This window comes from Gallinula chloropus (assembly GCF_964237585.1).
Source record: "Gallinula chloropus genome assembly, chromosome: 8".
NCBI classification, from domain to species: Eukaryota; Metazoa; Chordata; class Aves; order Gruiformes; family Rallidae; genus Gallinula; species Gallinula chloropus.
The window spans coordinates 7,133,773-7,158,903 of NC_140093.1; the positions used below are offsets into that span (position 1 = coordinate 7,133,773).

The 25,131-nt window shown below is 36.4% G+C and overlaps 1 protein-coding gene across 1 annotated transcript in view; it reads left to right on the plus strand.

Annotated features, from left to right (window-relative positions):
• RASA2 (RAS p21 protein activator 2) overlaps positions 1–23,326 on the plus strand; it is a gene marked incomplete at both ends in the record, with an annotated part of 46,492 nt that extends 23,166 nt beyond the window's left edge. Inside the window, 19 exons of the mRNA XM_084267661.1 lie at positions 3,397–3,480; positions 5,266–5,338; positions 6,620–6,696; positions 8,044–8,142; positions 10,246–10,402; positions 11,700–11,848; positions 13,075–13,189; positions 13,628–13,702; positions 14,245–14,368; positions 15,718–15,824; positions 17,069–17,155; positions 17,237–17,314; positions 17,735–17,808; positions 19,005–19,111; positions 19,385–19,467; positions 20,323–20,531; positions 21,723–21,826; positions 22,394–22,583; positions 23,296–23,326. Of these exons, the coding sequence (XP_084123787.1) occupies positions 3,397–3,480; positions 5,266–5,338; positions 6,620–6,696; positions 8,044–8,142; positions 10,246–10,402; positions 11,700–11,848; positions 13,075–13,189; positions 13,628–13,702; positions 14,245–14,368; positions 15,718–15,824; positions 17,069–17,155; positions 17,237–17,314; positions 17,735–17,808; positions 19,005–19,111; positions 19,385–19,467; positions 20,323–20,531; positions 21,723–21,826; positions 22,394–22,583; positions 23,296–23,326 (2,023 nt within the window). The remainder of the gene's footprint in view (positions 1–3,396; positions 3,481–5,265; positions 5,339–6,619; positions 6,697–8,043; positions 8,143–10,245; positions 10,403–11,699; positions 11,849–13,074; positions 13,190–13,627; positions 13,703–14,244; positions 14,369–15,717; positions 15,825–17,068; positions 17,156–17,236; positions 17,315–17,734; positions 17,809–19,004; positions 19,112–19,384; positions 19,468–20,322; positions 20,532–21,722; positions 21,827–22,393; positions 22,584–23,295) is intronic.
• Positions 23,327–25,131: the final 1,805 nt, after the last annotated feature.

Here is a 25,131-nt window from a genome sequence, read left to right on the forward strand (position 1 = left end):
CTTGTGCCAGCCTAGATAGATGAAACTATTTGTCAAAATGAAAATGTTCACCATAAAGTAGAAATATATTTATTATGTTTATGGCTGTCAGAATATGAGTGTACATTTAATATTAGTTTCTTTTTTTGATTGGCCAAAGTGTTTAGGGGGGGTCACTGTGTGTTTTACTGGGTTGTTTTTTTTTTGTTTTTTCCTGTTGTAGAAGATTCTAGTTCTAGTACTTTTGACTCTTTGGGGAAGGGCAGTACTCCCATGAGATTTGCTAGCTGGTAAACTTGTGGAGGTTGCCCTTTTCCTGATAAATTTATGCTGAAAAGAATCACTTCAAACATCTCCAAAACCTTTTAAACAGGTTTACAGGAGGCTGTTAGTTTTAAGCTACTGAGAAATCTGAAATAATTGTGTCGTGTATTCAGCCCCTAGGGAGTAACAGTCCAGTTTGATAATGCCAAGTTGATTTAATGGCTTCCCACCTTTAATTGCTACTTGCCTTGCACTGTCTTTGGAGCTTGTGAGATCTTCTGCATGAATAGATTAATTCAGTTTGCCAAACTGACTGAAAACTGGTGTGAAACTTTAAGAGTGTTCTGTAAGATCAGTAAACAGAGTCACTGTAGGTGACAGATGCCAGGCAGGAGTACAGGAGGGGGGAGGATCTGCCATTTTGGTGCAGTTCAGTTGACTCAGCTGTGCTGTCAGATAATGTGTCTAAAGGAGGGAGACTCAGGGTAGTGACTGGAGAGTTAAGGGATGGTTATGACTGCCTGGCTTAGAGCAAGAGATGGATGGAGAAGTGAGGTAAATTTGGAGCAAATTCTTGAACCTGATGAGTCTGAAAAGGAAAGTTTTGGGAATATCGGGGGTCAGGGGGACTGGGATTTTTGGTTTTGTTTCTGGGTTTTGTTTCTGTGTTGGAACAGGGTAGGCTCTCTCAGCTATATAGACCTTGTGTGCTGGCAACAGAACTGGGACTTGGGCAGGAGGTGACAGGGAATGCTGGAACAGCCTACACAGGGAGACTGACTGGAGCATGAAATCAGCTTGAAGTGACAGATCTGTATGGTGAATCCAGAGATTCTAGTTCTGCTGCAAGGCTGGGTGGTTGGCAGTAAAATGTTTTTCAACTTGCAGGAGATCACAAACAAGACTTCCTTTAGTTTGTTTATGTTGTGGTCAGGCTGTAAGACAGAGGAGGCCGGAACAAGTGGTTTCTGTAACCAGAAGTAGGGCACTGTGATCAGTTTTTGTTGATAGAATAGTTTTCCAACAGGTTCATTATGTCAAGTATGTAGATTATTCATACAGTAGTCAGGGAGGGGAGTCCGAAACTCTGTACATAGGGAAAAGAAACCACTTTCTGTAGGAGTTATATCTGTTTGCTAGAGAAATCCAGGAGCTTGTTGAACACGACACAGGCTATAGAAAGAGAAACTGCGGTGTTCTTGTGTAAATAGTTGAAATCTATCCAGATAGGTTTGACTTGATCCATCTGCTCTGAATTTCCTGTGAGATTCAAGTTGAGACTAAGTTATAGGTATGCTCAGCACTCAACTCTGAAACAGAAAATCTCCAGGAGCTGCAGAGACAGTGTATTTAGTGCTACAAAATGCCTGATGCTCTGAAAGAGCCATGTCCTAGCTGCCTCAAGTCAGATACCACAAATGACTGAAAAGTCTAGACGCTTTAATTTTGTTGCCACTCTTCTGTGTCACGTGTGTGTTGGAGGAGGAATCAATTAATGTTTATGAAACAACTGGATGTTTCAAGAACCCATGTAAATGGTGGGTTTGAAATCACTGTAGGATTCATTGTAATTCAAAAATTATTGAAATGCTGAAGGCCACGTGCTTGAGAACTGGAAGAAAAATAACAAATGATTGTGCAGTGGTTCAGCACTAAATGTTCCCTGAACTGGCTAAGACAAAGGGACTTCTGGGGTGGGAAATACCATCTGGTTTATAATTGTGCATACTCCAAAGAGGGTGGAGTTTTGGGGCAGCACGGGAGCTGTTGTTTCCCCACTTGCTGGTGTTGAGTTTGCAACTCTTGTTATTCTTTCTATACTGTATTCTACAGTATAGAAAGCATTTATTTAGCAACATTGTATGGCTACTGTTGTTATGTAGCTTTTACTTGATCTTCAGAACCTAATATACCACACTGTAGTATTAGAACATTACTTGATTATTTATATGAACTTAGAACAGAAAAAACTATTTTTTCCTTGTTTTGTTGGTTTTTTGACTTAATTCAAACTGGTTAATTATGGCAACCAAAATTGCTTGTATTAATTTAGCTAATTCCTGTAATATATTCTTTAAAATGCATTCTTTTAATAAGATGTAACAGGAATAAAACATGTAGATCTCGCTTGTGTCTTAAGAAATTTTGTAATCTGCTGAATGTTCCTGGACTTAAATACTACAGTGTGCACAGTTACATTAGAGTATATTTTTTCTACAAATTCTGGTTTCTGCTGTAAACTTACAAAGTATTTTGCTTTACTTTTATTGTTCCAGCTGTTTTTAGTTAATACTCACGTGGGCAGCATCTGAAGGTTAGTCAACTTGCTGACCCAGTTTGGTTTCTAGCAGTGTTGCTGCTGTGATGATTCAAATAGATTGCAAGTTTCTAGAAAAACTCCAGAAAATGTGTCTAAGCATCCTGTCCCTTTTGGATCAGGACTGGTAAACAGTGTGCCTATGTACCTGTTAAACACCAGCTTAGAACTTAAAGTATGGATTCTGGAAGAAAATGGTATTTTTCAAAGGGTCATATAACCCTGACCATGTGCTATTGTGACAGTTTGAAAATTAAGGTCTATTTCAAAGGTAAACCGATTTTTCTGTCTGTCTGAGTAGTACAGATGGAACCTAGACATGCTAAGTCTGTATACTAATAGTTTTGGATGCTTAATTTTAAATAATGTTTCAGGGTCTAACTTTGCATTTCTCAGTTTGCTCAACTCAGAACATGGTTTAGCTGAAGAAAAATAACTTAAAAACCATTTTAAAGTCTTCCAGAGGTAGTTGCTGCAGTGTGGATGAAGCCAAAGAGCTTTTTGTGGGCTTTCCCCTTATACAGTAGTTCATTTTACTTAGCATTTTGCTATGCACGTGTGATACTAGAATGTCTTTGATCTAAGCAATGCCAAGAATTTTGTTCTCACAGAGCTCCCCTAAGTACTCAAATACTTGGCTATTACCTTATATTACTATCTGTAGTTGTAATCTCCTATATACATACAATATGCTGGATCCATGTATTTATTGGTGTGTGTGATACAGCAAGAGTTCATATCTTTTTTTAAAAAGAAAAGATTGTTTGGTGTTTTGTTGGGGTTTTTGAAGCCAAAGGCATTGTGTCACTAATATATTGATTGCCTTTTCCTTGTAGCATAAAGGAGTGCCATGGGTTGCCTCTTATCAACGGACAGAATTGTGACCCTTATGCAACAGTCTCTCTTGTGGGGCCTTGCAGGTAAGATTTTAGTATAAAATTAATGAATCTAAAATGCTGTGATCTTAAACTGGAAAAGAAAATCACAGGGTTTAAGCAAAATCTTTAAATATGGAAAAGTCTTAAAATGCTTTCTGTGTGCATCCCAGCTTTGGCTGTTGCTGTACGCTTCCTTACCCTGCCATACTCTCAAATTGTGAAAGCATTTGGTCAGACTGAATGGCCTGCACTAGTCAAGAATGACTCATCACTCAGTTTATTCTTTACTCTGAGGTTTTGTGATATCTGCACTGTACTTCCCATCAATTTCTGTCAAATTCCTATATGGGATGGTATAGTTCATTGCTCACTTGCCTTCCTTTGTCCCCTGTTTTTCTTAATGTGTGAATTTCTTTGCAACAAACGTTTGGCAACTGGGAGGGAGCTAGAGAGTAGAGGTTCTGGTGAGACCTTTCTAATGCCAGCACCTTCAGGATGCTACCTTCAAAGTTCCCACAGTTTAAATATCTCCTTTTTTGGGTAGGTAATCCCAAATAACTGTTATATCCTACATGTTGGCTGTCTGCAAGTCCCTGCCCAGTATCTAAAGCAAGCTAGGTCTCAGTTGTTTCTTTTTTTGACACGCCAAACCTAAGCCTATCTATTTTTTATGGTACTGAAGAATTACCACTGTGTGCATAATGCCAGAACGCCTTTTTGCGAACTCTCATGTTTTAAAGACTTTGGAAGGATTGTCCCTGACTAAGTGTTGAATGAATGGAGCATCTTTTCCTCTTTGGTAATGCATAGTAATTTTTTTTAGGTTTAGGTTGGGGGGTTTTTTTGGTGAGCAGTTTTTTGGTTTGGTGGTTGGGGTTGTTTTTTTTTTTTTCTTAAGAGGACTAGGGAGATGTGACCATTATATCTGGGGAGCATGGTGTTGATTCCTAAAGAAGGTAAATGGGCATATATTTCCTGTTTGAGTCCTGTGATCAGAGGGATCTGTTGGTCCCACAAAATATTTAGGCTGTTGGTATGGGAATATATGTGCGAAACTGACAGAAGTTGTGGTTAAGATTTTCCGATCTCATGCATGTGTGACTCATGTACCATGACTGGAATATTTATGTGGCCAGCGCCTGAGAACAGTTAGTTGATGTCCAGGACAATTTTTCTTCTCCTCATCTGTTTTACCCTCACATTTTATATTTATTTCTTTTAGAAAGCATTTTTATTCACTCATAACCCTCTACTGACTAAATAAGACTCAGAATTTTACAGGTTTTATAAAAGAATTAATAAATTTTCTATATAAAACAGGAGAGAGTGGGGAGCAATTGTTTTTGTTTGACCCTGTGCTGTTTAGGGTCTAGCAAAAGCAGTGATTTCTTCCAAGGAATAGTGAGCATTTCCCGAGTAAGAAGGTGGAAAAAGAGTATTAATTCTCAGTGGAACAAGATGAGAAAAACTCTGCACATAACCTGCAAGCAGTTGTAAAGAAATTTGTCGTCAGGCCTAAATTTGAAAAGCTGTAGGGATTGTTGAGGTGTTTTACTTGACATCTATAAGTTTTACTCATTTGTGAAATGAAATAGAAACTTTGATCTGGACAGATGCATGATTAACTAGTTTCTTGAAACTAACTTTTCAAACTATAATATGGAGATTAACTCTTTTTGTTGTATGATGTTCTTCATTGGTCAAAGTGATCTCTGAAATGACAAGAAATGTTTTAACTTAAATGCATAAATCCTTCTTGACAATAGAATGTCTTTATAATTGTGTGTTTAAGTTGTCTATGGTAAAAATTTTACCACATTGGAACAGGAATGACCAAAAGAAGACCAAAGTGAAGAAGAAAACAAGCAATCCGCAGTTTAATGAAACATTTTATTTTGAGGTAATTTTTTACTTGGCATTCTGCCTGTTCATCTATTCTATGCAACCCTTCCAATATTTTTAAGTAAGCTGCATAGTAGTACCTAACACAGAAAACTTTTTCAAGCAAATTGAAGAGCTTGTACTAACCACTCAACTGTAAGTGAATGACGCACTTAAATTTCTGGGGGCTTGCCAGACAATAGCATTCCCCTTCAATTAGTCTCTGAAAAACTAGATTTTCACAAGCACATATGTGAGGGTGGTTCGTTGTCTTGAATCACTTTATGTAGCATCTGTTGCCATTGGAGGAGTTCTGACAGAACTTTAACCTATCCTGTGGAATTCAATTAAAATATTTCCAAGAACATCCAGCTGGAAAAAAATTCCCAGTTTCTTTCTTTATTAAAATAATGTAACAACTATGCCGAGTAAAGGCTCATTTTATTTTATGTAAAAACTGTTAACTTTTTGTTATTTAGGATGTTATCTCAATTCTGCATGAGTTGTCCTACTATAAACAAATTGAGTTTGAATTTTCATCTGATTTGTTTCTGTAATAACACCTTCATTTGCACGTAAGCATACAATATGGTTCTGCTGAGGGTTGGAAGTAGTACAGCTATTAGGCATGCCTCAAATGTATTAAAATTTGTTGTGTTTATATAGATCCTGGTCCTGCTGTGGGTCTTCAGTGAGAAATAGTTCCATACCTACATATAAAGTAGGAACGTATGGTGTGTGTTTCTTGTGTTTGACCTGCTCCAGATACTGAGTGTAACTTCTTAGGAAGTAAGATACAATGATAAAAATATGATCCAAACCACTCCGATAATTGTGTGACTTAGGATTTTTTGGAGTTAAACTGAGAATGCAATCAGTCAAGAAATGAGAAAAATTAAAATAATATGTTACAGTTGTGGTGTAACTAGGGCAAGAAAAATGGACTTCTTGTTCATTGTTTCCTTAAACATTTCAGAACTAGCTTTAATGCTTTCTTAGGGCTCATGCCAAAACCAAATAGATTTTTGCCAATTTCATGTCCTACTAGTTCTGTTTTTCCTAGTAGATCCATACTCATAATTCCCTTGGATACCAGCTAGCTCTCATCAGGCTCCACCATGCACACTTCTTCCTATTTTTCACCTGCTTTCTGTCAAAACGCAGTTTGTTTGGTGAACTGAACGTTTTCTTTTTCAAAAAGGAACAGTAATTACTTACTTTAGAAGCAGGGTTTTCTTTGGGTTTTGGCATCCTTATTACAACAGTAAAAAGTGTGCTGATAGCAGGAATTTACTTGCAGGTAACCAGGTCCAGCAGTTACACCAAAAAGTCCCAGTTTCAGGTGGAAGAAGAAGATATTGAGAAACTGGAAGTCAGGTAAGTCATGTAGATTAGGAAGTGCTTTATCATTAACAAATCATAGTATTTTTATCATCAAGACAATAAAGAAATGTTATAATTTAATGAAACTCCAGAGGATTCCTGATGAGACTTTTAGAAAAGATCCTTCTAACATACAAAATAGCTCACATTTTTTAGTGTGTTTCTTACTGAAGATGAGGAGGTTTTGTGAATAGTGGTAGAATGCATCTAGCAGCCTAAACTTAGGTCTTAAGCCTGTGAGCAGAGAGGCATCGGGACCTCCTATCAGTATGTGTTTGATTGAGAAGAATATTGATAATAGAGTGTGCACTGAAGGATAACAGCATACCTGATGCTAGTCTGTAGTTTCAAATGTAGTTGGCTGGTTTTAATAAAAACAGAGAGGAAAAGCTGCTTTCATGAGATTATGATTCTGCATTGTTGCTTAGAGGAACATTTGTGTTGCGTCTTCTCCTTGCAAATGCAAAAAGTACTTGGAAGTATGTTCCCCTTTCCTGCTCCTTTACCCTCAGAGCAGGGGTGTGTTTATGCTAAGTAGTCAGACCAGTTGAGACCCCCGTACCTGGTTCCTTGATTGTGCTCATGCACACACATGCACTAGATCTGCTGAATGCTGAAAGTCTCCAAGGCTAGTATGTGTTTCCTAAAAGACATCAGAAGAATTTAGTGATTATTTTTAATAGCCACTGTAGAGCTAACTTGGTGTGTGCATTTTTAACTATGAGTTTCGTTAATATCTTAGAGTTGTATGTTTCATAATAGACATGAATATATTTAGAAAAATAGTCGTGCCCCAACAAATCTAGTATTAATTTTTTTTGTTCTTCTTAACAACTGCTGTCTGTCAGAAATGTCAGAGAGGTAAGAAGTAATAGAAGAAACCCAAGGTGCATGTCTGGAATCTGATTCCTTTTGAGGTTGTAAGCATATGAGCTGCTGTTTGGAAAAACAAGCGCATGTGTTGGTGTGGCATTGCAGTGTGCCAAATTCTAGCAATTAGATAGGGATATGTAAATACATTGGTTGAAAAGTTCACTCTAGCAACCTGAGAAGAAAAGTGCACAGTTTTGGGGGTGGAGACTGCTCAGAATACATATGTTGCCAATATCACTTTTATTTACTGATGCGCAAGGTCTGCGAGTCTAACTCTCACTGTTTGTTTGTCTCTTCTTTATGGGTTAATAAGCCACTCATTTGATTCTTCTTGATTTAATTAGAATGGAGTGAGATTTCTAACATTTTTCTGCCTGCATGCATGTGGATTAGTGCTGTAAGGCAGTTACTGTTGAAGACTTATTTTCCTCTGGGACAAAAAAAAATTAGCAATGTTCTTATTTTCAGGGTTGACCTGTGGAATAATGGAAATTTGGTACAAGACATCTTTCTAGGAGAAATTAAAGTTCCTGTGAAGGCGCTAAAAAATGATTCCTTTCAAGCATGGTGAGAAATGTTGGCTCAGAAGTGAATTTGCTTTTATTTTTCAGATCTTCCCTTGCAAAGGATATGTTTTATTCTAATTACCCTTTAAAAATACGTCTTCCTGTTCTAGCCTAGGCAAGACATCTTTCTGGAGAGTTTCTGTGCTGAATAAATGAACGTTGCCAGTGTGTACACTGAGCTTTCTTTCCCCAACTTGCATACTCCAGAGAATAGTTCGTGTGTTTGAGGGGAGACTGGGGAAGGTGAAGGAAGGAAGACTGAGCATGATTACCTTTCAGTTGGCTTGCTGCATTTTAGTGATCTGTGTACGCCTTGCAGCCTAACCAGCAAACCTGGAACTTCTCAGAATTGCATCAGCTGTAATTAAATTCCTAAGTCAGACTTTAAGAATGACTGATGAAGCATTTCATAAAACATGGCTCCCCCACCTTAGGGAGGTTCAGAAAGTATCTTCTGGAGTAAACCCAAAGTCATTTCAGGGGAGCAAGCACAGAAGTTAAGAAGCTGGAAGGGTAAGAGCATGGGAATTCAGAATGAAGGGAATTGAGGAAAGAGACACCTCTGCTTTATAAGGTAACAACTACCTTCCTCCTATAGCTCTTGCAAGCAGGAGCCAATCTCTAGGCCATTTACTGTCCCAAATGCTTAGTGGCAGGAAGTGTTTAGTACAACAGATTCATACTCAAAGTGTGTAGAATATTCTGTTTTTAGAGAACTTCTCAGTACAGAGAAATAGTGAAGGAAGCCCTCATGTGTCCAATAGAAAATGCATAGGAACTAGGTGGAATGCAGGTCTTGGCCAGGAACCATTATGGCTCTGCTCCACATACCCACCTCAGGCTCCAATAGTGTTTGAATGAGGCCCTAAACATCGTCAGTGTTTGTGTCAGTACTTTCTGGGTTTTATGCAGTGTATTGCAGACACAGGCTTGTTCTGCTGGTGCTCTGAACTGATCAAACCCAATCACTGTATTAACATAATGACATGCTGCCATTAACAGCCTGCTAACAGAAAGGTTATGTTGGCATAGGCTGATGAGCAGTGTGCTGTGATCATATAGCTTCATGAATTGACCTGACTCGTGTCCAGTTCACTTGAACCATCAGTCTGTCTGCTAACACATCTTGTAGGCATACCTTGTATGCAACATCCTCATAACTGATTATGTTCTGCCTTTCAAAAACAGTTCTGTGATTAAAAATACCTCATATTTAGTACTATTACTAATTGACATGAAAATAGTTTTTGATACAGGTGAACCAGCAGATAAAACAGTATCACTAGTACTAAATATTGGGAAAATAGGCCTGAGTCATACTGTCAAGTAGAGGTTCTCAGTTTTACTTTATCCTAGCATAACTTCATAGGCAGTGCATCCCATTAAAGAGTCTGATCTCTTGATTGTAGAGGTGCAAATATAAACGGTTGTCAAAGACTATTTGAAGATAGAATTACAGGTGTTTGGGCTGAATGTAGAAACTATACTGTGACATTACTCAAAAGCTGTTAGAATTTTTGTAGGATTGCACCACCTGTTGGAATACAGTTGTACTGCAGCAAAAGCCAATGAATTTCTTGATGCATTTGGTGTTGAGAGTAAGGGAAAATCCAGTTTTAATTTTTCTTAAATCTTATTTGCTTCTCAGGAATGCAGACCGTTAATGTGACATTTTTACTGGTTTCAGCCTAGTGCATTTAAATTCTTGACACTAGCTGTTCCATCTGAAATGTTCAGCACCTCAGTATAACCTAGATGTAAAATGTGAAGTTCCAAAGTATTTTCTACTATTCTTGCTATCCCAGTTGAGCCACAAAGTAGTATAGCCTATTTCACAGTTTGGAAAGATAGAGCAGAACAAACATCTTTCATTTGATGTTATAAGTGTGTTAAATACTGTTTTTTTGGGGGTGGGTGGGTATAGGGGGTTTTTGTGTGGTTTTTTTTTTTTTCTTTTTGAGTTTCAAAGGTGTTTTTAATGTAAATTTTATTGCTAGTTTTCAGACTCATTTATGTATACTGAAATAATTAAATGTGATACTTTGCTGTAGCCAAATTAATGAAATGTGAGTCTAATCTTTTAGAACTGCCCTGTTGCTTTCAGGTACTTACTTCAACCAAGAGAAAATGGAAACAAATCTTCTAAAACTGATGACTTGGGGTCACTTAGATTAAATATCTGTTATACTGAAGACTGTGTACTTCCATCTGAATACTACACTTCTCTAAGAAACTTGCTGCTAAAATCATCAGATGTTCAGGTATTTTGGTTGAAAATTTCTTTTAAAATGAAAACTTAAGATTCATATTGTCTCATACAGCATTGCAGAATTAATTATGTACTTAGAAAGCTTTTTTTGTCCATTTACATGTATTAACTTACGTGGATGTGAATTTTGCAGAGCATTTACTTCTGCTCCAAACAGCCAAGATGGTTTTCTTATTTTAGAAGAACTAGCAGAGATAGTGAAATAACGTGTGCTGTGTGACTGGAAGGGATGAAACACTTTGTTCTCCTGGGCTGCTCTTATTGACATTGTCTTTTTGCAGTCTACTGTTGCCCCCTTGGGATTTAGTGTTTTTTTGGGGACACTAAAGGGACAGATAATCACCTTTGCCAAAAATGGTTTGCTTCAGAATTGTTTCCTAACTGTGCTGCTTCTGAATTGCTTCTGTATTCCTCAGTATGATTATCAGCATGGCGTGCTTTCTCATGTGGATGTGGTCACAGAGAGGGAAGAGTGATAGATGGATAGTGTAACATGGAGACAGGAATCAAATTACCATAACCAGGCTTTATATTCCTCGGTGTTGTGGTGTTACCCCGGCTGAGAGCCGAGATCCACGCAGCTGCCTGATCTTTAAAGGAAAAGAGCGGAGGCGGGGGGTGAGGGGTGAGGCAAGGGAAGGGAAAAGGAAGGGGCAAATAACATTATGTCTTCTGTAGGCTTTCTTCACTTCAGTGTTGGTGAAGTACTGGCAGAGAGGAAAAGGAAAGAGGAAACAGATAGTGACTAGAATTTTTGCTAGCCTGTATTCAACTACTACTTCACTGGAATTCAGGAAGAGCTGAGTATGTAGCTAGTGGCAGTCTGCAGCTGTCTTTTTTTACTTAAATGAAATTACATGTTACTTCTTGTATTGACATTCCCAGCTGTAGAATGGTGGCAGACACTTGGAAGTGGGTGAAGTTTATTTTAAGGTTCTGTGAGTTCAGTTTAAAAAGTCCTGTGAAGGTATATGAACGTGATATTAAAGAATTTCTTACTGCCTCATGCGTGGATTAGTGACAAAGCAATACTCTTGGACTTTAGGGAGAACCGTATGGGTGAGTAGATGCTGAATTTCATTCTGCACTGTGAAGTGTAGCATAGGTAATGCCAGTTTTCAGGTAAGTGTATCTGTACAACAGAAACATTTTAATTGCCGTGTTTTGCAGCAAATGTTGAAACTTTAGGAAGCTACGTCTGTAGTCTTTAGGTTTGATTTGTACTTTGCCAAATATGTGAAGAGCATTTAACTACTTGACTAATGATTTCATATTCTGCTTTCTTACAGCCAATTTCTGCATCTGCTGCCTACATACTGAGTGAAGTTTGTCGAGACAAGTATGATGCTGTTCTGCCTCTTGTGAGACTGTTGCTGCACCACCATAAGCTAGTTCCATTTGTTGCCGCGGTGGCGGAACTAGACCTGAAGGACACCCAGTATGTATTTCATGTCTTGCCTTTTTAAATTATTCTTAGAGCTTCCTGATAGAACATTGATAAGTAAGCGTGTCAAAGTTCTTTCATTATGCAAATCAGACTAAATACATTCATGTCTTAATGCTAGTTTATAAAAGCATTCATTAAAATCACATTGCAGCTGGGAGTCAGTTAATGATTATGTTCTCTTTGGTAAAATTTTCTTGAGAGGTAGTATACAGCTTAGGGTAAGATGGCAGTTGAGAGTTGTGTCTTAAACACTTAGTTTTTATTTCAAGATGTCATAATTTGTCATTAGGTAAGTACTTAACATTTGTTAAATTGCTGAGAATCTTAGCTTGTTTCCTTCAGAATGTGAATTAAATGAGGGCTATTCTTCTCATGCAAAGATGCCCTGAAAGTCTTCTCCTACATGCCTTGAAAGTAGCAAGCATGGGAGTTTTTTCAAGAGCAGTGTCTGGCCTGTGAGCTTGCAGCTCTGCGTTCAGGAGAGAAATGAAGTAGACCTGAGTCGTGACCACTGAGGTGGAGATATGGAAGGGATTTAGTCACCATAGGATAGTTTATTCCTGGATTTAAATAAGGCAATTTAGCTGCCTACAAAGAGGTGACTCATGGAAAATAATTGGAAATAAAACTGCATTTTAGTAAACATGTTCCTTGTGTTACAATTGAACGGTAACAAAGATTAAACTAGATCTCTCAGATCAGGAAGATTTACTTTGCACAGCCAGGTCTCAGTTTTCTTCATCAGTTTAATGAATAAAAAGCATAACCCTAGATTAAACATGTTTTGGTTGAAGTGTCTAATGTCAGTGTAGGGTAGCAGTATGCTATTCGATGTTCTTTTACACCAGGGCTACTGGAGGAAGAATTGTGTATCAGTGAGGAACAAGTCATTGTTATTTTGGAATTTTTCGAGTTGCTCTTTCTCCCTTTCAGCTCTGGATTATAACTTAATTTGTCTATGATTTGTTAAGCTTTTCCTTACGGTTTTATTTATGTTTCTGGTTTTGGTAATAGTTGTAATAGCTTTCATGTTGTTCTCTCTGTTCCTGAGTGCCATTGTGAGCTGATTATCCAGGCTCTGCAATTCCTGACTGACATAAATGAAAAAATTCTTTCAAAAAATAATTATTGATAGTGAGATGAACTGTTAGTCAGATTTTGTAACTGAGCTGCTTATTTTTTTTGCTGTTCAAATAAGGTATTTTCTTTTTTTACAGAGAAGCAAACACAGTCTTCAGAGGCAACTCATTAGCAACTCGGTGTGTAGATGAAATGATGAAAATAGTGGGGAAGCACTACCTAAAGGTCACTTTGAAATCTGTTATTGATGAGGTAGGTTGTCCTACTGAAATGTTTTTCTGGACTCCAGGGGTATCCTGTCTCTTTGAATTGCGTTCTTCTTACAGTACCCTGTGTGGTAGTGATCTCTAAGGGGAATTCTAGAGGAAATTCAAGTTGAGCAATAGGTGGTTTAGTGGGAGGAGGTGCCTTTTTGTTATTTATGTTCCAGATGCCTGAAAATAAAGTTTATTGGCAATTGCTGCAGCCTCTAACACATGCATGTTTACCCACGTGATGCTTTACTGAACTGGCCTGTGTAAAAAAGGCACACACGAAAGTGAAGATGATTATTCCATGCTGTTAGGGATAGCTAGAACCTATTTAGAGTTTTACCCTCAAATCTAGGACAGAATCTGGTTTTCAATAGGTGTGTTTCCATGCTTTCTGTCAGAAAAATTGAAATCCTATAGTTTTGTTTGTTTATTTCAGATATGTGAGTCTCCTAAACCCTGTGAAATAGATCCTATCAAATTAAGAGAAGGGGATAATGTAGAAATTAATATGGTGAGTTTCCTTTTTTTCCCTAATTTAAATGTTTTTCTGTCATATTTTGAGAAAGTTCTAAAAAGCAGTTCTGTTTAATGGAAAATGAGTAACTTCCATTAGCATTGTAATTCTCTGATTCGAGACTAAACAAAGGACAAGTTGTATTTTCATATCCATGTTCATGAAAACAGCAAAGGAAAAAAGTGTTGTTGGTGTTGTGATTCCTAATGGTCTGCACTTAGCATCTAGATAACGAAGTTCCTAATTAGGACTGCTTTATCACCTTTAATTTAAGTTTTCCTTGCTGCTTCTTTATTACCAAGGGATGATATTTAAGCCAGTAGCTACTACAACACATTAAAATAGGTATGCACTATGTTTAATGCAAGTAATCCCATCCAAATATTATGAAGCTTTTAAAATAGGCATTGTACTAAAGTAAGTAATTGAATAGGCAGTGTATTGAAAAAAGGTGTTGCAGTGTTATGCTTGTGTTCAGGGGAAAAAAGCCACATAGAAATGCAAACTGTCTGTAAAATCACCTTTTTTCATAATTGCAGGAAAATCTACGCTATTATGTAGACAAAGTATTCCGTGAAATTGTGCAGTCAAGTATAAGTTGTCCTACCCTAATGTGTGATGTTTTTTATTCTTTGAGGCATCTGGCTGCCAAAAGATTTCCAAGTAAGTATTCTCTTTAAAACTTTTTTGAACATGGTGTTTGGAGTTCCGCAGAACTTGTTGTAATTGATAGTTATAATTCTTGCCTTGTCCAAAGCTGTGTCCTGAACTTCTTACCTTGATAATCAGGTGTTTGTGTTTCAGTTTGCAAGTTGCAGAAATAACTTGTGGTCAGTTAGCAACAATTTAGTCTTTACTGATGCAAAAACGTAGCAGGTTAGAAACACTGTGAGACAGCAGCAAGTAAGTCACGAACAGAAGAAAATTATAGAAGAAAAGTACAAGTAATAGCAATTTAGTTGAAAGATAGGTAAATTTTTTAAGAGCTGAGCTGTTCATTGCTTCTAAAGAAACAAGATGTAAACTTGTAAATAAACTCGTCATTTGCATATTAACTACATGAACTTATAAATACATTAACTATGACTAGCACATATATAACTTACATGAAGTTAACTTTACTACTTATAGGTAGTTTTGAGGGGGGTGCATAATGTATGTATTGCATTTGCAATGTGAACAGTATTGGAAAGGTTTTATTCTTTCCGAATGGTATTAGTAGAGGAATAACGTGGTGGGTCTGAAATACTCTTCATTCAGTCAACGAAAATCTGAAATGTCACATAATAAACTACAAAGGAAGAATATACTTCTCATAATCTGAAGTCTTTCTCTGATTAACGGTTGTCACTGTAACTGATGCCATAAATTCCTCTACTTCAGACAGGCCTTTTAGAATAGCTAACTTCCCAGACAGATAGATTGAAGCTGTCATTAGAGTAAATGTGATCCCACCATATTTCCCAGTATGAAGGTGGAAATAAACCCAAAAATATTAAATGAGAAAATTTTCATTTACAGCCTCAATGTTATGTAAGATTATGATTTTATGACACAGGTTTGAATTGGAGTTCACATGTGTTTGACTTAATTTGTTGTGCAGCATTAATATTTCAAAGTTCATCAGGGCTTATCCCTATGGGCAAATAAACCTGATAGCCCTAGTGTTTAAAGGCAACTGCTACAGTATTTTCTTTTGTGGTTCAATGTGCACACAGCCAGACATAATCAACACCCTGTATGTACATGCATGCAATAATCTCATCATTCCTAGTAGTGGAGCTGATGAGCCAGTTGTATGAGAACAGAACTTCTTTTCAGAGAAATAAACCCTTCATTACAAGTAGAACACCTATTACCATATCACCTTCCTCATTTCATGCACTTCATTGATTTTTCTATTCTGTTTTAAAATATAAATGTCTTCTCTGATGTAATCTTCTTATGTTGACTGTCTTCATTATTTCCTATTAAGTTTAGTGCATGTTATATTTCATGGTTTTTCTCTGCAGATGACCCTCATGTACAGTATTCTGCAGTGAGCAGCTTTGTGTTTCTTCGTTTCTTTGCTGTAGCCGTAGTCTCACCTCATACTTTTCATTTACGACCTCACCATCCAGTAAGTTTTGTGAAGCTTTGTTCTGTTTTATTCATAACCGTCAGATGTGTTTATCTGGGAAGGCAGAAGTGATTTGCAGTGGGTAACTGTAACTGGGAAATAAGGTTACTAAATGTCGCTAGGTTGAGTTTGCAATTTTGTACCTCTCAAAAGGACATTTGCAGTTCTGTAAGCCTCAAATGGCTCAGTCTTTGAGGTGGTCTCGAGTGATGTAAAAGACCTGTTGATATTAAAGATTCTGTGTCTTTTTTTGGACTGTGCTGCTCAGAATAGCAACATAACTCAGCTAAAGTGGCTGAAGTGCATTGGTTCCTTCCACTGTGGAAGCCAAACATGCAGATGTCACTTTTACTTTTAAAAAACAATTGCCATGTGTGCCTTGAACAGAGGCTGTAGAATTACCCAGTAATTGGTCTGTGTATTTATTCTGCACTCAAGTAGTTGCAGGGGGCTGCCAGACCTTCCATTTTTAGTTTTCAAGGCATTAGATGTGCATTAAAAACACTAAAATCTTTTAAGACGGGAATATGAAAAGAAGAAAATACACTGTATTATTTTCACATGTAGACAGAATATGTTTGAAATCTGCTCCATTGTTTTATCTGCATGTCTGTTGTGCTTTCAAAATAAAAAAAAACTACTTAAATTCATTCCTTTGACGTTACCTGGTCTGTTGAGTAAAAATATTACAGGATTTTATCACCTGAGGGTTACACATTTTAAAGGGAACAGCAAACCCCCTCTCTGTGGCTGTGTTTATCATCCTGTACAAAAATGCAAGCAGTGAGGTAGCAAAGAAGATAGGCAAAAGCCTAAAAGATCAAGTTCTATGTTCATTTTGTATTACAAGAATTTCTACTGTTTGTCTAGGAACAGTTCATTATGTGTAGTGTTCAGTTTTGAATAGTTCAGAGGCATTAGATGTGTAATGACAATTGCAGGATTTGATGGGTTCAAGATGTTTTATAGGTAAACATGGTTTCTGAGTAGAAATATTAAATTCTAGTGTTAGTGAGTAAAACATTAAACACTGCAGTAGCTGGTAAAATATGCATGCATTCACAAAGCACAAGTACCAGTAGTGGACTATACTGCATACTCATTTCTGTGGGCAAAGAGGAGAAGGAATGAAGAACGTGGCAGATAAAATATAGTAATTTTTGTGGCATTTTCATTTTTAATTCTAAGTTTTACCTGTAATTGTGAAAAAAGTGTGACTTGTGAATTTTGTTTGTTTATTTTAGGATGCCCAGACTTCTAGAACATTAACTCTTATATCAAAAGCCATCCAGACTTTGGGAAGTTGGGGAAGTTTGACCAAAAGCAAACTTGTAAGGCTATGAAAATTCTTTTTCATATCATAGACAATGTTCTTTGAAAGTTTATTTATGTCAATATACCTTTTCTTTCAGTCAAGTTTCAAGGAGACCTTTATGTGTGAGTTTTTCAAAACATTTCAAGAAGATAAATTTACTGAATCTGTTAAAAAGGTAATCTTCAACTAGATTCTTTTTTATGTTTCATTTATTTTGAGTCTTGTTAGAAGGTTGTGTTGTTCAATTTTCTATGAGAGAAAAAGAAAAAATGTCTTGTTTTGCAAGATAGAAGCTGAACAAAATCCACACAATTTAATACACAAGAGTGTAGACTGGTCTAAATTAGTATTTAAATAAAAGTTAGTATAATTTTTTTTAAAAGAAGACTTTGCTATATTTGCTGTTTAGGAACTAATTAAAGGACTCTTGTGTGGTGTTGGCATCCCTTGTTACATTGTTTCAGGTCCCTGCCAATATATTGTAATTTTAACTGTTGCATGAAGTATTGAGGAACTGTACATGTGTATATTTGCAAAATAGCTTTTGGCTGTCCTCTGTTTCTGAAGACTCAATATTCCATGTGTTTTCTTTAAGTTCCTAGATGATGTTTCCTCTACTGAAAGTAAAGAGCCCAGTGGCCTGAGTGAGGCAGTACATCTAAAAGAAGGGTAAGCATATTTTGATTCTATATCATGCAAAACAGAATTGACTTGACTGTCTTTTCATTAATGCTAACGTCAGATTAATGCTCATCACAATGTTTGACAGGCTGTAGAAAATTTGGTATTTGTTGTAACTCTATGTTAGATTGCAGAATTAGTTTAAATCAACATCTGTAAACTTTTGTAACTCATCCTTTAAATACATTGGAAAAAATACTTAAAAGCTGCTTAAAACCCATTAAAGCCTGTCTGTATTTCTATTAGAATTCAGTGTCTGTTCTGTGAAGGTTTATTCAGCATTGTGGGAGTCTGTTTTAAGAGAATCTACTAATTCAATTTAGAACTACTTTGCATGCTGTTTAAGACGAGCCAGCTAAATATTTCGCTTTTAAAGTAGGAAAAAATTACCCTGTAATTGGAATACTTAAAAGTATATGATAATTTTTTTCAATAAAAAACCGAGGTGAAAATCACTTTCTTTAAAAAGAAGTTCACTTCTTATGTTGATCAAGGGTAGACAACATTTGTGGGGGGAATTTATGGGGTAAAAATATTTGTGTTTATCTAAGAAGCAGATTTATAGCAAGTGAAAATCCGTCTGTGAAACCAGCATCCAATTTTAAATAGGGAAGGAATCTGCCTCTTCTTAAAATACTAAGTAGAAATGAAGGAGACAATTGTAATGGAACAACACTTAGTAACAACAGTTTGGAAGTGAGTCTGTAGTCTAAATGGTGGCTGTGGCTCAAAAGAAAAAAAAAAAAAAGGCCAGTGAGTGCACATAAGGCATATTTGATGTAGTTTGTGAGTCATGTTTGGCAGCATTTTAGTTACATTCAGTTTCCAATCCAGATAAGGCCAAGTACATTCAAATGTAGAAAGTTGCAGGAAACAGAGAATCTTGTAGTTGGATCACCTTACTCCCTCATGGGGAAAATTGGAGTTCTGCATCTGAATAAATACCCACTTCAAACTTACAGCTACAAGCTGCATCTGGATTGCATATTTTCCAGACTCCTTTCCTGTTTATGGTGATTGTGTACAGGGTTCAACATTGAGAGATACTGGTGAGGATCTATTTGGAACAACTAGTACTTTTTTGTAAACTGCAGTGAAGTAGATTTTTATGCTGCTGAACAATTATCTCAAATGGTTTTGAAAGCTCTTCAGCAGTTGTATTTCATTTGATTCTGTCTTTACAGAGAAATGTACAAAAGAGCTCAGGGAAGGACTCGGATTGGTAAGAAGAATTTCAAGAAGCGGTGGTTCTGTCTAACAAGTAGAGAATTCACCTACCACAAACAGCAAGGTAAACTGTTTATTTTTAAATTATTTTTATTAATATTTTCCAAGTGTTTGCATCCAAATTGTGCTTTTAAAAGGCATGCTTTTTTCTGTTCCTAAAGTACATACGAGTTTTAATTACCTTTGGTCTGACTACCATATGCTTCTGAGTCTTTTACATGTTCTCAGTAATAAGAATGCATGTTTTCAGAACTTAATCTCCAGTATCAGTGGACTGAGATTATAAACCAGTTTTCTAAAAATAGTGTCACTTGTCTGTTTACAAATTTTTTTACAGATAAAGAACCAATTTTCACTATTCCAATCAAAAACATCCTTGCAGTGGAGAAACTTGATGAGAACTCCTTCAACAAGAAAAATGTAAGTCAAAGGATAGTTTATATGTTAATTTTTAGTGTGTTCTTTAAATAAGTTAGCTTATAGAATTACTGCAGCCCTATTGATAAACACTTGAGCAAAAAAATATTGGATCAGGAATAAAAAGCTGTATGTAGTATTTCCAAATACTCTGAAATGGAACTTAACCGGGAGATTTGGATCTGTGCACCAACTTCTGACTGATTTTTGAGTTCTACTTGGCTTTTCCAAGTTTCTGGAATGAAGCTTAAACTAGTCTGACCTTACTACAAAGCATTTTTATGTAAGGTATTAGTAGTATGGATTATATTACGTTCTACTAGAAATGCAATATTACTAAAGTTCTGTTTATCCTTCTTGATATGAACGTCCTGCAGTACCTTTGTTGTTGCAGTTGTCTGTACACACAGCCTTGTTCTGCACCTGTAATGCATCAGTATTTTTGTTACTTCAGTCCAGAATTCTGAGGCAGTGATTGAAGTACAGCTGTTACTCCAGGCTGAGGACAGCTAAAGGAGAGACTTCTGGGAATCTCCTGTTACTCTCAGGACATGAAGCATGAGGTCACATGTAAAGATGTGTGAATGAAAAGGACAGAACCTGAATAATGTTCTAACTTTTTAAGGATTGTTTTTTTTGGCTGAGGAAATGGATGTTGGGTTGGGGTTTTTTTCACCCTCCTGAATAGGGCAGTAAAATGAAAGAGGTGAAAAGTCTTCCTTTTTCCCTTGTTTCACTTTGTGTTAATTTGGGTTTGTTAAATTGCTCGAGCTTTGAAATCTATTTCGAGATACTCAAAGCTGCCTAATAACTAGTTTCTTTTAAACTGAGCACAATAACATTGTATTCCTTCTACAGATGTTCCAAGTACTACATGGAGAAAAGCCACTCTATATCCAAGCGAATAACTGTGTAGAAGCTAGTGAGTGGATAGAAGCTCTGTGCCGGGTAACAAGGTGCAACCAGAGGAGGCTTAATTTTTACCATCCTTCTGCTTTTCTGAATGGGAGCTGGCTTTGCTGCAAGGCTACTGTAGAGAACACAGAGGGCTGCGCTCCTTGCACTGCGTAAGTTGCTTCTCAAATAAAAATACGACAAACAATGTATGATTTACTATACAGCTTGCAAAGCTAAAGGCAAGGATTTCCCTGCCTATTTTGGGAAGTTATGCTACTGAAAATATGCCTTACTAATAAGGTCCAAAGTACTGGATTTTACAAAGTATTATTTCATCGTAGGAATCAAGGGTAACCAATTCAGCATGTAAATATTGGCAGGTGAATTTCTTTTCGTACAGATTGATAATTATAACAGCCCGAGTTTAGTCAGATGCCAACCTGAATGCAGAAATCCGACACACACCTAGGTCATCCATATGAAATAATTGAAATACCTTGCTGCAGAGGGCTCAGCCCAGAGGTCTATTTCTTCCCCTAATGACATGGCCTTGTTTTATGCAGATGCTTTTTTTTTTTTTAAAACATATTTTAAAACACAGCGTGCTAAGAAAGTCAGCTAAGTCATCTTGGATGTAGATTCAACAAATCATTTGGGTCTTTTAGGTATGTCAGGAATGTGAGAAATGACTCAAAATGTAGTAATGTCTTTCTTAAAGCTGCTGATTTCTGAAAACTAATGCATGCTCTGATCTTTTTTAAAAAATAAATTTAACCTTCACTGGATAGATTGCACAAATGACAGGCTAAAGGTTTTGGTGATCTAAAATGCAGTAGAAGTCCTACAAGTACACTTTCTGAAAGTATATATTGTACTTTTTTAGTGTTGCTCAGTTAATTCTTCCTAGGTTTGCCAACCGTTCAAAGTTTGCAGTTAGTGAATAACTCCTGGTTGGTTTTGTCATTCTGTTGGCTGTTCTGGTTTAGGAGTGTGTCTTATCCTTCTGGTTACCTTTCAAGTATAGTAGATTTTAAAGTAAGTGTTTTAACTGTCATATAATCACAATTAGCCTTCCTTCAATATTTTAAAAACATTTTTCTTTTGGCATACTGAATGATAAATTCTATTGGAAAAAGTGATTTTTAGTATTGCTGATTTCATTGCCCTCAAAAGTACACGTGCCTGTTTCTGTAAAACATTTGCAGTGTATGCTGTTCTCTATAGCAATTGTGAAGCTGTCTGTGAGCGCCAGAAGTATTAAAAGGCTAAGTACATTGACACCAAATCAGTTTTTACTTTGAAACCTTTCAAGAATGACTTATCTTGACTATGTGTCTTCCCTCCTATCCCCATCTTTTTAGAGATGTTCCTGCTGATACTCAAATTGAGATTGATGGAGACAGAGAGACCGAAAGAATTTACTCACTTTTCACTATGAATATGTCTAAACTACAGAAGCTGGAAGGTACTCAAATAGTAATTCAGATGAAAGATTTTATTCATCTGGAATTCTTTAGGTCTATAACATCAGTTTACCTGAAAATAATAGGCAGAGACACAGATTATGTTTTTGTTGTCTTAGTGATCTGGTGTCAGATGTTCTTCACTCGTTTTGTTGCAGTAGACATCAGGCACACACAGTGTTCTATTTGAATTTGTATTTATGAAGTACCTTTAATAGGTACTAGGCTGCAACTATAGCTGGTTGGTCTTCTATCTTTGCTCTCCTTTTCCTGAGTACAAAGTGAATTCTGTTTAAACACTTGAATTGTAAGACAGCATTGGTCTTCAGTTAATGTGAACAGGAGAGAGCTGGTTGCTCAAGATGCTGAAAACAACCAGCAGAGAGTAAGCCACAGAGCTGTCAATAAAACTAGTTGATACTGTCCCTGGCTTCTGTCTAAACCCATTTAATGTATGAGCTAGAGTAACTTTTACACTTCAGAACTGGAGAATTGCACTTAATCTAAGAGTTAAATCCCTTTGTTAATGATCAAAACTCTGATTGTGCTGATGGTGGTAACTTTTGCAGAGGCTTGTGGCAGTATAGCGGTCTATCAGGGTCCCCGGAAGGAACCAGATGACTATTCTAACTTCACAATTGAAGATTCAGTAGCAACTTTTCACACACTGAAACAGATCATAGATATTGTAGAGAAGCTGAATGAATCACATGAAAAGTACCGAAAGAAGAGATCCTCTAGTGCTAAATACGGCAGTGAGTAAGTATCCTCGTGTGATTCTGGCATGCAGAAGTGTGTATTGGAGGGGGGAGGGGGGGAAATAATCTCAGAACAAGGCCAGGCTTGTTGAGGTAGAGATAATGAAGTGAAAGGAGATTTAGACAACACATCTCAAGTAAACACAATTTATCCCCATCTGCCTATCTCTCCCCACCAACACACCCCACTTACTCAGTTAAGGAAATAACGAAGATACCAAGTTATAGAAAACTGCTAAAATCACACTGCAGAAACATACCTGTCATGCAGTATATTTACTGATTATAGTTCACTTGCCATACTCAAATGCTATTTCAGGTGAAATTAAAACCCCCAGTATTTTCTTTGGAGTATGTTGTTGTTCAGGGAAGATTCTTTCAATTCTCTTCAGTCCAGGCTGAGACCTATAAAACACTACTAAGAAATTTTCTGATTTCTTCTTTGTATCAACTAGGCTTGGTTCACCAGGAAAGAAAAAGGATGTTCAAACACTCAAATTTGGTTTGCTGAGTTTAGACTTGGCCCAGGTTGTTTAGAAAAATTCCCTTAGATTTCAAGATCTTGCATGAAAATATATGAAACTTTCACAAGCAGTAGTTGAAATTATGCCCCAAAAAATGACAGGTTTGCCTAATAAATTAAAATTACCTAATGAAAAGTAGAAAGTGAATATTAACCTTAAAAATATTTCTTTATATTTTATTTCTTTCAGAGAAAATCCAATTGTTGGAAAAGTTTCCTAACGAAAGCAAACTGGCAGTCTTGGATGAAAAATGAAACTGGAAATGTTCTTGAGTGTTTTGGGTTTTTGTTTTGTTTTTGTTTTTTAAAGTTTGTTATATGCATCTTTACAAAGTATTTAAGAATGAGCATAAATGCTAGTTGTGTTGACAATCTATTTAATATTTAATAGAAAAATATCTACTTGGAAATCTGGTTTTAAGATTTATTCTCATTTTGCTGAAGAACTTGAAGTTCCAGGTTCTTGAAGTAACAGGTGTGAATAAATCCAAATGGTTTTTTGCCATTGTTGTCTTATTGGAAATAACTTTCTAAACAAATAAGCTTTTTAATGGAAGAAAATCCACACGGCATTTGTTGGTTGGATTACACCTCTCAATACACACACTGCAAACTTGCATGAGTTTACCATGAGTGCCTGCCCTGCTGATAAGGATCTTGATATCCCAGGATACTATGACATGGAAAAGATCAGAAGCTTCACACTCGATTCATTTGACTCCTCTCTTTATCATTTTCTTTTTTTTTTGTATTAGGTGTTGTCAGGACTTGATTTGTCTACAGTTGAAGTCTTAAATCATGCAGTATGCTGCATGTAATCTGGACAGCAGATACCAGTGTTAGTTATGTTTTTAAGTACTAAAGAAGAAATCAGGGAACTTATATTGTACCTCTTGTTTACATTTGGGGTGAGTAATATATGGAGTGACATTAGACCACTATCTATTCTCCTTAGGAATTTTTAAGGTACGTGTTTTTTTTAATCTAAAAACAAATGCAGGGTAGCAACATTCTTTTAAAACAAGTTTGGCTACAAATAGAAAAATTTAAATGTGAACAGATTGTGGTTAAACACTGATCAACTTACATCATCCCATTTATGATTTTTTTTTTAAATAAAAAGTAATAGCTAGGTCCAGCTCACCTTCTGACTACAAATCTAATAAATAATCTCTATTATAATCACTCAAAGCACTTTAGATATCTGGACTATCCCAGATTATTTTTAGATACTTTGTAGTATCTGCTTTTTATGATCAGTTGAATGATCAACATTGTTTTGTCTTTAAGCAATGCTTCAGTGAATATTTTTATATCTTTAGTTATATGGATTCCTATTTGCCACTTAACACAATTTTAAACTGGCATTCTTGACTTTAGTAAGATTAATTTTTGCTCACTTCACCTGAGAAGTTAGGTTTATGCTGAAAGAACTTGTATGTATATAACCAGGAAAGAAGCAAAGCTATTGTGACAACTTTGCTTCATCAGTATTAAATACAATGGTACTCCTTGGAATATTATTTTTAATAATAACTGTATGTGGTACTTTTATTTTTGGAGCATTTGCTGTGGGGTCTTTTGTTGTTGGGTGGTTTGTGATTTTTATTTGGGTTTTTGTCCAATTGGGATTTGGCCAAATAAATTAGGAATGTAATTTACAAATATAATAGAAAACCACAAAACTTGAAATTGTAAACCGTTTAAATTACTCTACATTTATTTTGCTGTTATAGGGAGGCTTTCTGTAATAGAAGCAAGTTGGCAAGACAGGATTGAAAACTTTTGCAATGAATGTAACTTATTAGAATATAACTGGTTGATTTAATACCAGATAAACTATTTTAGAATATGTGGGATTCAGTACTATTCTCTGCAGCGTTGCAATCATTTAGTCACCTCAACAGTTTTTTGCCTTTTCCTTTTTAACTTGTTTGATGTATTTGAAGGTACCTTAATTTGCCAACAGTTGAAATTGGGGGGGTGGGAGAGGGCTGTAGTATTGCCAAGAAATTTGTTTTGCCAA